The 15,287-nt window shown below is 48.6% G+C and overlaps 1 protein-coding gene across 2 annotated transcripts; it reads right to left on the bottom strand.

The window, feature by feature from the left end:
• Positions 1-816: 816 nt before the first annotated feature.
• Positions 817-9,008, bottom strand: DCAF11 (DDB1 and CUL4 associated factor 11). 2 transcript variants are annotated; one of them, XM_030854614.3, is made up of 14 exons: positions 8,452-9,007; positions 7,378-7,505; positions 7,018-7,145; positions 6,679-6,743; positions 6,266-6,366; positions 5,889-6,035; positions 5,622-5,676; positions 5,198-5,266; positions 4,779-4,836; positions 4,507-4,692; positions 3,899-4,052; positions 3,339-3,491; positions 2,396-2,502; positions 817-2,298 (listed from the first exon to the last, which is right to left on the bottom strand). In XM_030854614.3, exons 1-14 carry the CDS (start codon positions 8,472-8,474, stop codon positions 2,164-2,166), a joined length of 1,509 nt encoding a protein of 502 aa, XP_030710474.1. In that variant the 5' UTR covers positions 8,475-9,007; the 3' UTR covers positions 817-2,163. The 2 variants fall into 2 exon arrangements, with proteins under 2 accessions (XP_030710474.1, XP_030710470.1); XM_030854610.3 differs by having other exon boundaries at positions 818-2,298; positions 8,429-9,008.
• Between the last annotated feature and the right edge of the window lie 6,279 nt (positions 9,009-15,287).

Here is a 15,287-nt window from a genome sequence, read left to right as displayed (position 1 = left end):
ATAATAAACTAAAATTGTATTGGAAATGCATTTTTTTCAAATGGAACTTATAAAGGTTTCTTTTTTAAAAAATTAATTTATTTTATTTATTTTTGGCTGCATTGGGTCTTTGTTGCTGCGCACGAGCTCTTCTCTAGTAGTGGTGAGCGGGGGCTACTCTTCGTTGCGGTGCATGGGCTTCTCATTGCGGTGGCTTCTCTTGTTGCGGAGCATGGGCTCTAGGTGCACGGGTTTCAGTAGTTGTGACATGCGGGCTCAGCAGTTGTGGCTCGCGGGCTCTAGAGCGCAGGCTCAGTACTTGCAGCACATGGGCTTAGTTGCTCCACGGCATGTGGGATCTTCCTGGACCAGGGCTCAAAGCCGTGTCCCCTGCGTTGGCAGGTGGATTCTTAACCACTGTGCCACCAGGGAAGCCCAGAAATGCATTTCTTAATGAGAAGAATAGATGGCCCTTGGGGCCTTGACTAAATGAGGCTTTGAGGACACTAATAATTTTAATTGGCCTCTACCTTTGGCATCCTGGAGGTAAAACAGTTCTGGGTGAGACAGGTTGGCATCTCTGGATGAAGAGGCAGAGGGGGAACGAAAAGGGCTGGTGGGAAAGGAGATCTGCATGACAGTTTCATGCAAGCGGATCAACTGGAGGAAAGAGAGCATATGGAGGCCAAGCATCTGGACAATTTCTTTTATTTTAAAAAATTTATTTATGTATTTATTTAGGCCACACCGCGAGGCATGTGGGATCTTAGTTCCCCTACCAGGGATCAAACCCGGGCCTCCTGCAATGGAAGCTCAGAGTCCTAACCACTGGACCGCCAGGGAAGTCCCTTTATTCTTTTAAAACTACCTGCTTTGCTGCTGAATAGGTACATCTTTTAACCCCTTGCTGTGTCTTTAAGACCCCCCCTGGAGGTGTGCATCCAGGTTCCTTAGAGATAATGGGGAAGATCAATCAGAGCTGCTCCCCTACTGACCATAACATGGGTCTGCCCTGGGGCATGGTGCCTGACCTCTGCACACCTCCATTTCCTCACCTGTAAAAAAAGGGTGGCTGTGAGGTGGATAAGGTTCTAAGTGTGAAGTGCCCAGATGGGACCTGGCATCAGTGCCCACCAGGTGCTCTCTGGCTCTGGGCTACTTCCTTCCATAGACTGGACCAGCTCCAGGGCAGAGCTGATGTGGGTGTTCCAGGTTCTCATCTAAAATGTGTTTATTTCCTGTTATCTCTACTTCTGCTTGCTGGGAAGTTTCTGAGGTTGGTGAGGGACTCCCTGTTGCAAAGCTCAGTTAACTAATGATTCTGGTATTTCCGTTCATCTTGGGGCATCAAAGCAGTGTTTCCTCCCACAGAGGAGCATATCTGAAGGCTCTGTTGAAACTGTTTTCTTGAAGTGAGAGGATAAAAGATCTCAGACAGGAAGAAGAGAGAGACAGACGGACACTAAGCTAGGTTCCCACAGAGAGTTTATTGAGGGAGCCAAAGCCAGTGAGAGGACGAAGGAGTCCTACTTCAACATCCCTCCTCGAAGCTGCTGGCCTCCTGCACGAGGGAACACTCGGGGAGGGGAGGGCCCGCCCTGTGTGGGGTCACACGGAGCCTCTCACACCACAGCCTGCCTACCCCAAAGACCCAGACACGTGAGAGAGAAGACGTAATTCCCAGCCAGGGAGGGTGCTGAGGACACACCTTCCCCATTCCCCCCTCCCCTGAGGGGCTAGAGCTCTAGCCATTAGGACCTCTGGAAGAAAGGCAAGGACGCCTGGCCCTGATTGACCAGTTTAGTCCTCAACGCGCGAAGGCCTGGGCAATGGGCCTGGTTCAGTTCAGACCTGGCCCCAGGCATCTACTCTAGGAGCTAAGACTTAACAACCAAACAAGATTAAAAACACTCAGGACGTTACTCCTGCTGACCAGATAATGGCAGTCCTGCCAGACCCTGACCAGAGACGGAGACCCAAGTTGATGGGTGTGAGCACGTGAGAAGACCACTCTGCCCCAAGGGGAGGATCTCCCTCCCGGGGCTTAGCTAGAGGGCCGAAGCCTGGGCTTCTGTTTCTCCCCACCCAATGCCACTGATTCCCCAAAGATCCCCCAGAAGGGAGAAAGGGAGGAGGCGTAGAGATGTCAAAAGGCTCACCCATGAATGGGGCTGGAAGTCAGATCTACTGGGGTGAGGAAAAGGCTGTAGAGGGGTGGGACATTGGGGCAGGGGTGCTCGGGTGTTCCTCAGACTCTGGCATGTCATCCTGGAAGTACTCAGCCTGGCGGTACTGCCACAGACGCAGGTTCCCGTCCCACTGCGGGGCAGAGGGTGGCAAGTAGTCAGGAGGCACTGCTCCCTCCCGGGTCCAAGTCCCAGACACACACTGGCCCCCCTAACCACAGCATCCTCACCGAACTGCTGACAATCTTCTCCTCGAAGGGGTGCCAGCTGACGTCACGCACACAGGCCTTGTGGTTGGTCAGCTTCTTCACGATGTGGCCGCTGAGGAGGTCGTACACTGTCCAGGAAAGGCCAGAGTGGAGAGGGGCCGCCAGAAGACCTTCGAGCCACCCCTCATCTCTCTTTGAGCAGCACCACTTACCTGCCTCTCAGACAACTTCCCGTTTTCCCAGGGGAGCAAAGCCCATGCCCGAGGATGGTGTTAGTTTCTTTTCCCTACCTCAGGTTGAGGGTATGGTCTAGCAGAGCTTGGGTATCTCTGGCCCTTAGCTAAATGTCACAGGGTCTACAGTTAAGAAAATGAAATGTGGCTTTAAAGTAGCCATTTTCTTAAAAGCCCACAAGATATGGAAGACACCACAAAAGTGAACAATGGGCTGTCTCCACAGACATGTGAACGTGCTGTTCCTTTTCTGGACGTGGGTGCACCTTTCTCTCTCCCCGGATAGGCCTCCATGTCAGGGCCTCCCTAGGCGTGGCACTGTCTTAGGCTCCTGTGACTGTGTGTTTCTTTTCGTGCATTCCTCCTACGTCAGTGGCTGTACATCTTTTACTACTTGCTGCTGTCTTCTTGTGTCATTCTGTTTGTCTCTGTTCCCTCCTACCTTTCATCTGCAATCTCTTCCCTTGGCTGGCTGAAAAACAGAACTGAGTATATTTCTGGCAATCTAGTATATTTACTGACTAGAATTCTGTGTTCCTTTTCTTAATTTAAAATGCTGATGAATAGAATGTTTTCTCTTTCTCCGTTTAAGCCTCCCTGCTCCAGGCTAAATGAAATTTCACTTGTAACTGTCACTGGGCTTCTTAAGGTAGTCACTGGTGGTTACAGGTAGAATGCCAGGGGAACACGGCTGCCCTTCCCGAGGCCCCCTGTTCAGACACCGTCCTTACCGACCACTTTGCCAGTGGAGCAGCCACTGTAGATGAACTGCTGGCCGGTGCTATGGGTGGGGGAGAATCGGCAGCGGATGAGGGTATGCAGCACCCCATGGCCCCGGTAGGTCATCAAGGAGCTGTCCCCTGGGAGCTTCAGCTTCCGCCAGGCTGGGGAGGGATGCAGGGTGAGCCCTGGGTTAGGGAGTCTGGATTCCCCTGTATCACTGGTCCTCAGCAAAGACTGATGCTCAAAGACAATTGCCTTTGCAATTCCCAACTGGTGGCTCTTTCCCCATCTAACAGTCAGCTGATACACACCAATACGGCTCTGCTGATGGTCAAGACGCTGAAATACTTTTGCATTCGTAGGTTTGGAGGGATCCCCAGCCCCTACACTGAGAACCCCTGGCTCTCCCATGGTTCAGCAAACGAAGAGTTAATGCCTGGCAAGGGGGAGGGCTCCAGGCTTTGGCCCATCCACGGCGCCCATGCCAGGCCTTGCCAGGGGTTAAATGTTTTAACTATCACCCCCGACCCTTCACTCTCCAGATCTCCGGTTCTACATCCGCTCTCACCTTTTTTGGGCACCTGCTGCCAGCGGTAGTCCCAGTTTTGCTGTGTGGCAGCCTGGCGAGAGGCTTCCATGCCTTCCCGGCTAGAAAAGCGTCGGATATCCCAGAGCTTGATGGTCTGGTCTTTGGAGTTGGAGATGAGATACCGGGCATCTCCCTGTGAATCCCAAGATGGATAATGAAGCATCGGAGCTTGCAGATGTCAGTGTCTGTCAGTCCAGCTCCCCCTCCCCAGCTCAGGAGTATGAACCCTGGTCCTTTAACTTTGGTTGCCTCTTTCTTCATCCAGGTGGGCCTCACCATTGGTTTCCTACCACAGACCCCACACCCTGGCTAGGTTTCCCCTTCTTTGCCTGGGGCGCTGGCTGGGCTCCTGTTCTATACTGGGTCAGATCGTCTTCTACTCTTCTTGTACAGAAAGCCCTGCTCCTTGAGGGATGGTGGGTACCAATCCTCACGTCTCGTGGCTTAAGCCTCTTCCCTAAACTCCAGCTCCTGTAAACCCTGGCTAATGAGGAGCTTGGCGAGTTCCCACACCCGTCCACTCTGACACCCTCCTGGACAACCACAACCTCAGTCGCCTGGCTGTGCAGTCCTGACTCTACGCCCACCTTGCTGTCAATGAAGGTGATGCCATCTTGATGTCCAGCCAGCGCACCCACGGGCTTGGGGTCATCCTCCCGCATGGTGCGTCGATCCCACACTTTGCAGATGGCATCGTCACCCCCAGAGAACAGGATTTGGGAGCTGATGTCAGCAAAGGCCACCGCATTCACATCATCCTCATGGGACTCAATCTAGGGGAGAAGGGGGCCAGGTCTTTCTAGGTCTTCCAATCGGCCAAGCACCAGGAGGCAGAGGCTTCAAGTCTCGGGAGCAATACCTGAAGGGTACGTCGGTTCTGTTCTCGATCAAAGACGTACAGGCAGCCATCATTGGCCCTGAAAGGGAACGGAAAAAGAGGGTTCTGGAGCCAGGACCGAGAGGACCCATGCTACGTGTGCTCTGGAGAGACTGTTGTCTCGAAGTCCTGCTGAGGGGAGAGCCCTTCTCTCTTCTTATACAGGAGGTGGGAGAAGAGTTAGCTGTGTTTGCGAGGAGGTTTGAGACCTCCCATCTCATGCTGCAGAAATGGTGAGTGAGAAGTGAAGCAACTCATAAACCTTGGCCCCGGAGAAGGCCTGGTTGTTCTCCACAGCTGCCTGGGTACAGGTGTCCAGTGCAGTCTCTGTAACGGCAGAGCTGGTCTCTGGGAGAACTCCTATCTCATTAAGTGACAGAGGCATCCCCACAAACACTCACCCTCCTAGCACTTCTCGCCCATCTGAGGAGACAGCGATGGAGAAGACAGCAAAGCGACGCTCATCTGGCCTGAAAAGAGCAAAGGAGGAGCTGCGTTAAGTGGACTTCCCTTTAGCCCTGGTTAATCTATACAGAATCTGATGAGGGCCGTGGGGCACACTGCTGAGAGAAAAAGAAGTCGTGCCAGCACGTGCCAGAACGTGGAGCACCTCAGTGAGAAGCCGGGAAGAATCCTGCAGCCATCTATTTTACTCTGGTCCTCTGGCTGACAGGCTGGGTGGTCCCCTCCCAGGAATCCACAATGAGAAACTTGCAACCAGTGTACTTTTCCCTCTAAGCAGGAGTTCCAGTTCAAGAGGTTTGCTCCTGGAGAGCCTTCCTTGAGAAGTTTCTGATGAGTCTAACCAGGAAAGGAAGCCAGTACCTTAGATCCAGGGCAGTATGTGTGTCTCCCTCCCCGTAGATGTTGCAGATATGAACTAAGAGAAGCAAGAGAAACAAGAATCTTTCAGGACTGAGGTTAGGAGGGTGGAAGTGAAGCTAGGGAGGAGACGGAACAAAAGGGAAGGATGTTGGACCCTGGGAGTGATCTGCCCAGGAGAAGGCGTGGAGTCATGGCATGGAGGAGATGGGCATTTGGAGACCTCAGCTCCCAGGCTGAAGAGACGATGGTGGTCTGGGGCACACTCACTGTAATCAGACCAGCTGGAGTAAAGGAAATGGTTCCCGTCAGGGGTGAAGGCCACATCCAAGACGCTCCAGCCTACATCCCGGGCCTTGATGCTCTTGAATTTATGAAAGCGGCCATACCGGCAGTCATACAGTCGGATTGTCTGGTCTGTGTGAGTGGGGATCAGGCAGAATTAGGGAACACCCTCCTGGAATCCTCCCTAGATCAGACCTCTCTCACTCACCACTCATCTGTGGAATCTTCCCTTGATCATGGGATGTGTTCTAGCTAAGCATCCCTAAGCCAGGGTCTGAGCTCCCTGGGTCTGGGGCTTTCTAGCCTCAGTCAGGGAGAACGTCTGTTGTTCTAGGGCAGTTGGTAGGACTAGGGTCTGGTACCTTGACAAGCAGACATGAAGATTTGACCATCTTTGCTGTAGATGCCACAGAAAGCCTTCTGAGAGTAGGTATCAGTGAAGCCCAGATCATTGGGCAAGAAGCTGGGAAGCAGAGGGAAAGTGAGGGTAAGGGGAGCTCAGGATGGGGAATGTCCCAGTTTGCAGAATCCTAACAGAGCTGGATGTGAGTACAAGGGCATTCTTCCCTTTGGCTTTGGGTATAAGCCCCTTTCTTTGAATCATTCTATCATCCTCTCAATTGCTATACTTTTCCACTTTGTTCACTCTCAAAGCCTCAACCCCACATAACCTAAACTTAATATCCCTGAGGATCCTTTAACACTGATCCCTTCACAGTTTAGGAAATCAGACCTATCTGGCCCTTGGAACCTCTCCACCAAGCCCCATACTCACTGAGACATCATTCGAGACCGTTCTCCAAGGGAGAAGCTTCCCTGGTGGCAGAGGCCCCGTTCTCTCTAAAGGAAGGGATTGGGGAATATTGCTAGCAGAAACAGAGGGCCACTTCAGCCACACCAACCCCCGTCCTCCAAAAATATTGCTCTTGCTACAGAAACGAACCCCGCACACAGTAGTATGTCCCACCAAACTCCAGCTCAGGCTGGCTAAGAGCTCTCCAGCTCCAGCACTTGAGGCATCCTTGGGAAGTTTACTTCCCTCTTCTCTGGGATTGCAGCTTCTGGCTGCATTGATAGGCCTGCTGCCAGGCTGGCTGGAAGTAGAGAGGCCTACCTGGTGCAGCATTTGAGGAAAGCTGTGCTCCCGGGCTACCCGCCTAAGCCCCAGCCGCCCTGTGGCCAACTCCACTTGTGTCTTGATCTCATTGCATTCCAGCTCCCGTGTGTCAGGGGTTGCATCCACTGTGAGTACCAAACACAAGTTTCATCCTAGGTCTTTTCCAGACTCAGAGGACAGTTAGCAGAGCTGTGCTCAATCTACTCAATGTGACTGAATATACTGGGGCTGCAAAGACTCCCTCATTCCCTGAATTATCTCATCTTTTTCTTTCAATTTTTGCCGAAGTTAGTTTTAAAAAAAGGCTTTCTAATGGAAGTCCTCTGATATTATGTCTCAGTCTGCCTTTCGTCTTACCGGGTGGGTTGTATCGGTCTCCAAGACGACCATCCCAGGCACTGTCATGCTCTTCCTCCGAGTCCGAGAGGGCCTGGATGAGCTGTAAATTTGCTGCACCTCCTCCCTGCACCAACCTCACTTGGCCTCTGTGGAGAGACCCCCCCCCCATGATAAAGGGGAGGATCCCTTCCCCAAATCAACCAAATTCAGAGTCAATAGCTATGTAGTTCTTAGACCACCTTGTCCTCAAACCCTCATACTGTCCCCATTTTGAGGTTTGAGGCTGACTAGACCTTGGCTGTTATTTTGTCTCCTATAAGACACACTGGGAAACTAATTCTCACTCTCGCAGCAGGAGTAGAAAACCCCAACATTGCATGGATGTTGACAGATCTACTAAATTGATTTCCCAGAGAGCTAAAAATTCTGAGAGCATTTCCTTCTGAGCCTCTGCCCAAGGAGTCCAGCATAGAACGTGGTTTTCTGAAGGGATTCCCAAGCTCGTCTTCTCCCCAGGGAGCCACAGCTAAGAACCAAAGCCAGCTGCATCCCTTTCCAGTCAATTCCTGGTGGTCACTTCCCTCAAAGCATTCTTTCCTCAAGAACAGGATTAGAGTTAGGTTAATTTAAACTTGTTTTTCAAGTAAATCCACGTGGCCTCATATCATGTGTCAATAACTTCACTTAAGTTCAACACCCACTTCCCTAACTCTTTTCTTCAGCCCTCACATCACTCCCTTCCCACCAGGGAACCCCCCCCACCCCCCTTTTTTTTTTTACTTACTTGGAAAATAGGTTACATTTGTGTAGTCATAGGTAGAGAGACTACCTTGAACAGTCCCCTCAAACACAAGAGCCAGCCATCCTGTTGACCCTCCCTAGGCAAGAACCACTCTTACTGGGTATGAAGCTGAGTGCGGAGAGTGTCCAGCAGGGAAAGCTGTTCTGCTCAAACAGATCAGCTGTCCTGGGCTAATCTCATTCCCTATTCTCTGTAACTCCCCTGACTGGAGCTGGGATCAAGGGGCTGTGGTGGCACCTGGTGGGGAAACACCAGGGGGTAAGTTACCTGCGTAGGAGATAGGCCAGTACCTGGGCCAGATCCACATCTTCATCCTCCTCTTCCTCTTCCTCACTCCTACGCAGGCCAGTCCCTCTTCGGGGCAAGCCCTCGGAAGGGTCTCCGGACCCAGTTCCTGCGCTGCTGCTGTTCCGTGATCCCATCTTCTGGTCACAGCATCCTTAAGTCCTGTGCAGGGACTCCTCCTGTCACCTCCTTGGATTTGGTGAAAGCAAAGCCTGCTCTAGAAACACCAGAGCGTCCTGAGATACGATAGTAGCTGTCTCTAGGAGGGCGACCCTTCCTAGAGACTGAGATCCCTTCTCCTTAGCCTGTAACAACTCCCAAGGCTTCGGGAACACAAACCTTTCCCGATCCTGTGAAGCAAAAAAAGCAGAGTGAAGCCTAGGGCACGACCCTAGCTCACCAGTAAGAATCCTTTGAAGAGGAATTTCTCAGTTTCTACCTCAAACTCACCTATCAAAGTCCCTGGGGTGGGGGTGGATTCCCAGGTAACCTCTCTGGCCGGCCAATCAAAACCCCTCGCGGAAGAAAGCGTCTCATTAGCTTACCCCATCTAACCAATCAGAAGCCTTAGGAGTCAGAGCCCCCCCCCCGACGCCCCCCTTATCGGCCAATCAGAGAACTCCCTTGCGAAAGCCGGCGGCAGCAACAACCAATGAGGTTAAAATTCGGCCTACAGCCCCCCTCCTTCCTTGCCTCACGCCCACGTGGTGTACCGGGGGTGTGTACACTAAGCGGGGGTAGGCAGGGAAAAAGCCGAGAAGCACCTCCCACAAAGCCGGAGGTTACCGCCCCGCGCGAGACCACCCACCAGCCAGGAGCGGTCGTAGGGCCCGGAGCGGCGCGAGGCCTTGTTTACGACTGCCGCCGCGGAGTCGGCCAACCGCTTCTCCGTCACGCGCCTCCTTCGACACTCATCTCCCGGCTCCGCGGCTGGCTGACTGCAGACGTCACGCGACGCCCCTGGTGGCCCCGCCCCCTTGGCCCGCTCACTGGACAGCTGAGCGCGGTGATTGACAGATGGGCGGGAGAAAGTGCTCAAGGGGTTTGAGGGGAGGAGAAAGCGCGCGACCCAGTAGGGGCAGTAGCTCCTTGTTGTGGGAGGAGTAAGTAGGGAATCGGCTACTTCCTGAATCAGAGACAACGGAACTAGACTTAATGGACGAGGGGCGGGGCTTACAAAAGAAGTTGGTGTGCTTGGGAGAGGTGGCTTAGCAAGGGGTACAATTTGCTGTCGGTCCCTTAGGTTAATTGGGCTTCGCACTTTTCAGGCGATCTCTAAGGGCCTACTCTTTCCTCCCCTGGTCCCTGTCCGGCTTTAGCTTTTCTCTTTTCGCCGGCTGCAGCTACAGCCGTCCTTGCCCTAAGGGGTGACCGGGGCTTTTGGAATGTGCTCAAGTCACAGGCCTTCGCACCCGCCCTTCCGGGCTTAGCTTCCGGAAGCCTTGTTCTTGTGGGGACCGCCCTTTGTAGACCGCCCGTTAGCCGTTTTGGCAGCTTTCTAGATGACCCCTGGCTTCCCTCCGCGCTCTTTGCAGACGCTCCCTTAGCAACCCCAAGTGTCTCCGCCCGCCTTTCGTCTGTTCCACTCAGACTCCTCCTGGGCCTTCAGGGATTTGCGGACTTTTCTTAGACCATCTGTCCTTGGGGTGCTTCTCCGCCGCGGGCCGCTTGTCCGGGGTGTGCACGCGCGGCGCCTCCTACCCCCTCCTCCGGGTTTATGAGTAACCCGGCTGAGTCCAAGGCCAGGACTTGTGTACCTCGGGATCCTCGCCCGTGCTGGGTGGGGTGGCGGGGGTGGGTCGAGCTACCGTGCCGGGAGCATAGGCCCAGGGTCCAAGCTGCACCTCAGCGCCCCCAGCCCGCACTCTCTTAGAAGTGCTGCTTAGGAGAGCGGGGGCCCTTGGATTCCCTGGCATCTCCTTCTGGGGCTCGCTCTCGCTCGGAGGGAGAGGGTGTGGTTAGCCCTTCGGGTGATGCCTCCTGTTTTCTAGATCGCTAGATCGGACCTTAGTATCTGTTGTCACCAGGGCGGCTTCAGAGGCCCACACTTGCCTTAACGTTCTGCCGTCACCTTTTGAAATTCTCAAAAGTCTTTGAGCAAGCGCCCCACATTTTCCTCTTGCTCTGGGCTCTACTAATTATGTAGCCGGCTCTAACAGTCAGCCATCTCCTATTGCTAGGTTACTTACTATCTGCCCTATAGTATTGTCTCAATAAATCTTAGCTTTATTTAGAAATAAATTCTAAATTTATAAATTATAAAATAATTATAAATCAAAGAATCTTAGGAGTCTGGTTTCTGGGTTGTCCAGCCTGGAAAATCTGGAATCATTTTCCAAAATGATCTTTCCCTCCTCTTTGCCCTTTTAATTCAGTTCTTCAAGTCCTGTGGATTCTTAGCTGATTAGTTGAGGTGGTTTTTCAGGGTCATCACCCAACATCAAGTTTTCATTATGTCACGCCTCTCCTAGTTAGTTGATCTGCTAGAAATATTCTTCTCTAATAGCATTTAGTTCTTAAGAACCTACAAATGGTTCACTATTGTTTATTGTTTCAAATACAAACTTCCAAACCTGGTTGTCTTTTTTACTAGCCTCATTTTTTTGTTACTTCTGCCAAGCAAATATGGCCATAAACTCCTTGCTTGTTTCCCCCTCTGCACCTTCCCAGAAGAATTTCTTATCTGGGGGAAGCTTTATCTCTACCAGTCAGGCTCCCTTCTTTATGACCCAGTGGTGTCACTTCTAAGAAATCTAGCCCTGACTTCTATGCTAAGTCTAGCAAAAATGTTTATGTTCAGCAGAGCAATTATTGACAGTAGTAAAACACTGGAAACAAAATAGATCCAAACACACTGCTACGGAATGGGATTGGTTAAATAAATGATGGTCCATATGGTAGACAAAAATGCCAGGGAGCCATTAAAATTATGTAGTCTTCTATTTTTACACTGTGGGAAATTGTGCAAGTTACATTTTTAGGTTGAAAAAAGGTGGTAGTTCTTCTGGTGACATGTGGTGGATGCAAAAACAATATGGTTTAAATTTGCATTTAAAAAGTATAAAAATACCTGGGCTCATTACATCATTAAACAAATAATAAAATGGAGAAGGCCTTGCATGAACTAATGACAAAGATACAGTATGAACAAAGCATCATGGTTAACACAATTCGACCACCTGAGGTCCACAGAAAACAAAAACTTCTGTTACACTCATCTTAACTCATTTTTATTATTTATTTTTAAATTTTAAAAATAAATTTATTTATTTTTGGCTGCGTTGGGTCTTCATTGCTGCACACGGGCTTTCTCTGCGGCTAGCGGGGGCTACTCTTCGTTGCAGTGGGCGGCCTTCTCATTGTCGTGGCTTCTCTTGTTGCAGAGCACAGGCTCTAAGCGTGCAGCTTCAGTAGTTGTGGCACGTGGGCTCAGTAGTTGTGGCTTGCAGGCCCTAGAGCTCAGGCTCAGTAGTTGTGGCACACGGGCTTGTTATTCCGTGGCATGTGGGATCTTCCCAGACCAGGGCTCGAACTCGTGTTCCTTACATTGGCAGGCGGATTCTTAACCACTGTGCCACCATGGAGGCCCTTAACTCATTTTTAAATTAACCTCTTTCCTCTTCTCCTCCTTAGCTTACAAATCTTTTTAATTTACAAATGCAGTTTAAAACTGAATAAAATCTAAATTCAAGCCTTTGAAATATGGAATTTGTATATCATTGAATAAGACATTTCAGTCATGGTAAGTGTTGAAAAATCTGAGGTTTTATGGCCAAAACGAATCTTTAACATCAAATTCTAAAGAATATAGGATTTCATCTCTGGATCCATTGGTTGATTTTTTTTTTTTTTCATTGGTTGATTTTTGAATGTAAAAAAGATTTTTAAGCCTATGAAGTTGATTATGTCACTTGTGACTTACATTATTTTAAAAATGTATATGAGCTTTTATATGTTAGGCTATACAATGTGTTTCATTGAAAGACAATGGTGTTTCTTTAAAAATAATGAAGTCATTTTGATAAACTTTATTGGCCTTCCCTCTCATGATTTTGAAATTTGGCGTGTTGCTTGGTGACAATTTGTAAGTGCTTTTCATTTGGGCAGCCTCCACTCTCCCCAGCTACACTTAAAGCCACTTGAAGCCACAGAGAGGTTTTCTACCTTTAGCACCCATTTTAGGACTGGTTCTAGTAACTGCTCTGTACATGTCAGCTAGTTGACTTCCGATCTGACCTGCCTTGGGCTGTTCCCGGCTCATTAGCATCTCCACCAGGGGGCGGGCTGAGCTTGAGAGGAGAGAAGGAAAGCAAATTTTTCTTTCTTTGGCTACCCCTGTCCTGTCTCTCCCCAGTCCCAGCTCCCAGCCTGGTGACTCCACAGAGCTCCTGGGACACGTGTACAGCTTCAGGCAACACAAGGGAAAGTTCTGTCTTCTGAAGTGACGGATGACGTGTGTTTATAACTTATCTTCTGGCAGCATGTTCGATGTAGAAGGAGCGGGGGAAGTATGCTAGTTTGCCCAGGACTTAAAATGTGTTGACTATAAAGAAATTGAGTAATTATGGGATTTCTAATACTCTTGTCTCCTATGTCCTTGGGAACCAGAATTTTTTGTGTGGTGATAGGAGTTACAAATGTGATATAGAAGTTAAAAACCCTTTAGCCCTGAGTTTGAATAGGAACTATCAGTATGAACCCATGAGGTGTTTTATCTTCCTATCCCCATTCAGTGAAAAGATCTAGAAACAATCTAGTAGCAATAAACACTCCTACCACCTAAATCTTAAAATACCATTTCCCATGGAAAGAAACCAGAGCTTGGGGTAATGGTTGATTCTAGGTCTGGGGTAGGAAATGTACAAGATGAGCATGGAACAACTTACCATTCCAGGTAGCAAAGAAGCCAGTAAACATCATCAGGGTAATGTCAAAAGGACTCAGAAGCCAAGCTTATGGCCAAAGATGGGATAATTTGAGCATTATAAGGATAATTTAATAAACATTAAGTATGTTTAAATCCATGAGTTCATAATGGGTGTGTGTGTGTGTTACTAATTGGTCACCTTTTTGAAGAATGATATGAGGCCAAATCATTATTTTGAAGATGGTAAATAAAGGAGAAGAATCAAGCAGTTACTTGCTGTTCTTATATAAACTGTACCTTTGAGTGATGAAATCGAAGATAAAAGGAGTGTCCCTTTGTAAAATTATTCCAACTATTATGACAGAGTTTGAGTACAGCTGTTTTGAAATCCCTAATAAATCAATGAATCTAGGCATTGAGCATCCAGGCCTGGATTCTTCAATGGTTAAACTGAAGGAAAATTAGAGAGTGGAGGGGGAACCTGTAGATTGAAAGAGACTTAAAAGGCATATACATTTTTTTAAATGTGCAAGACTATAACTACAAAAACTATAATGTCTAGGGATCTGGATTTGGGTAATACAACTCCAGGGGAAAAAAAATAAAAAAGCAAGGATGTGACTATCATGAACCATGGTGTCCATTTCCACCAGGAAGGAGGGGCTGTGATGAAGATGAGGAGCATGGCAAGGGGGTGGGGCGGCTTTTAGTGTTTGGCAAAGTTGTTTCTTTTTCTGGGTAATGGTTTCAAGGTTGTTCCATTTGTATTAGCTTATTAAGCTATACTTTTGTTTTGTATGGTCTTCTTTATCTGTTTTATTTTGAAATAAAAAGGTTAACTATATTTTATCATTTATCTGGAGCTGCAGGGCATAGAGCCCAATTTTATTCTCATTGACAGAATCATTTTTACTGGGGTTTTTCCAGAGTTTTTATTTTTTTTAACTTTTAAATTGAGGTGTAGTTGATTTACAATGTTGTGTTAGTTTCAGGTGTACAGCACAGTGATTCATATATGTGTGTGTGTATTCTTTTTCAGACTCTTTTCTTTTATAGGTTATTACAAAATATTGAGTATAGTTCCCTGTGCTATACAGTAGGTCCTTGTTGGTTATCTATTTTATATATAGTAGTGTGTATATGTTAATCCCATCCTCCTAATTTATCCCTTCCCCCCCACTCCCCAACCTTACCCTTTGGTAACCATAAGTTTGTTTTCTGTGTGTGGGTCTATTTCTGTTTTGTAAATAAGTTCATTTGTATCTTTTTTTTTTTTTTTCAGAGTCCACATATAAGCGGTATTATATGATGTTTGTGTTTCTCTGTCTGGCTTACTTCACTTCGTATGATAATCTCTAGGTCCATCCATGTTGCTGCAAATGGCATTATTTCATTCTTTTTTATGGCTAATATTCCATTGTATATATGTGCCACATCATCTTTCTCCATTCCTCTGTCGATGGACATTTAGGTTGCTTCCATGTCTTGGCTATTGTAAATAGTGCTGCAATGAATATTGGGGTGCATGTGTCTTTTTGGATTCTAGTTTTCTCTGGATATATGCCCAGGAGTGGGGTTGCTGGGTCATATGGTAACTCTATTTTTAGTTTTTTAAGGAGCTTCCATACTGTTCTCCATAGTGGCTGCACAAATTTATATTCCTACCAATGGTGTAAGAGGGTTCTTCTTTCCCCACACCCTCTCCAGCATTTATTGTTTGTAGACTTTTTGATGATGGCCATTCTAACCGGTATGAGGTGTTACCGCATTGTAGTTTCATTTGCATTTCTCTAATAATTAGTGAAGTTGAGCATTTTTTCACGTGCCTGTTGGCCAGCTGTATGTCTTCTTTGGAGAAACAAAATCTTTTCCTTTTTTTGGTTGTGCCACACGGCATGCAGGACCTTAGTTCCCCGACAAGGGATTGAACCTGTGCCCCCTGCCGTGGAAGCGTGGAGTCTTGACTGGACCACC

Source organism: Globicephala melas, chromosome 2 (assembly GCF_963455315.2).
Source record: "Globicephala melas chromosome 2, mGloMel1.2, whole genome shotgun sequence".
Taxonomy (NCBI): domain Eukaryota; kingdom Metazoa; phylum Chordata; class Mammalia; order Artiodactyla; family Delphinidae; genus Globicephala; species Globicephala melas.
Note: the sequence above shows the minus strand (reverse complement) of the source record. Positions and strands in the feature narration are given on the sequence as shown.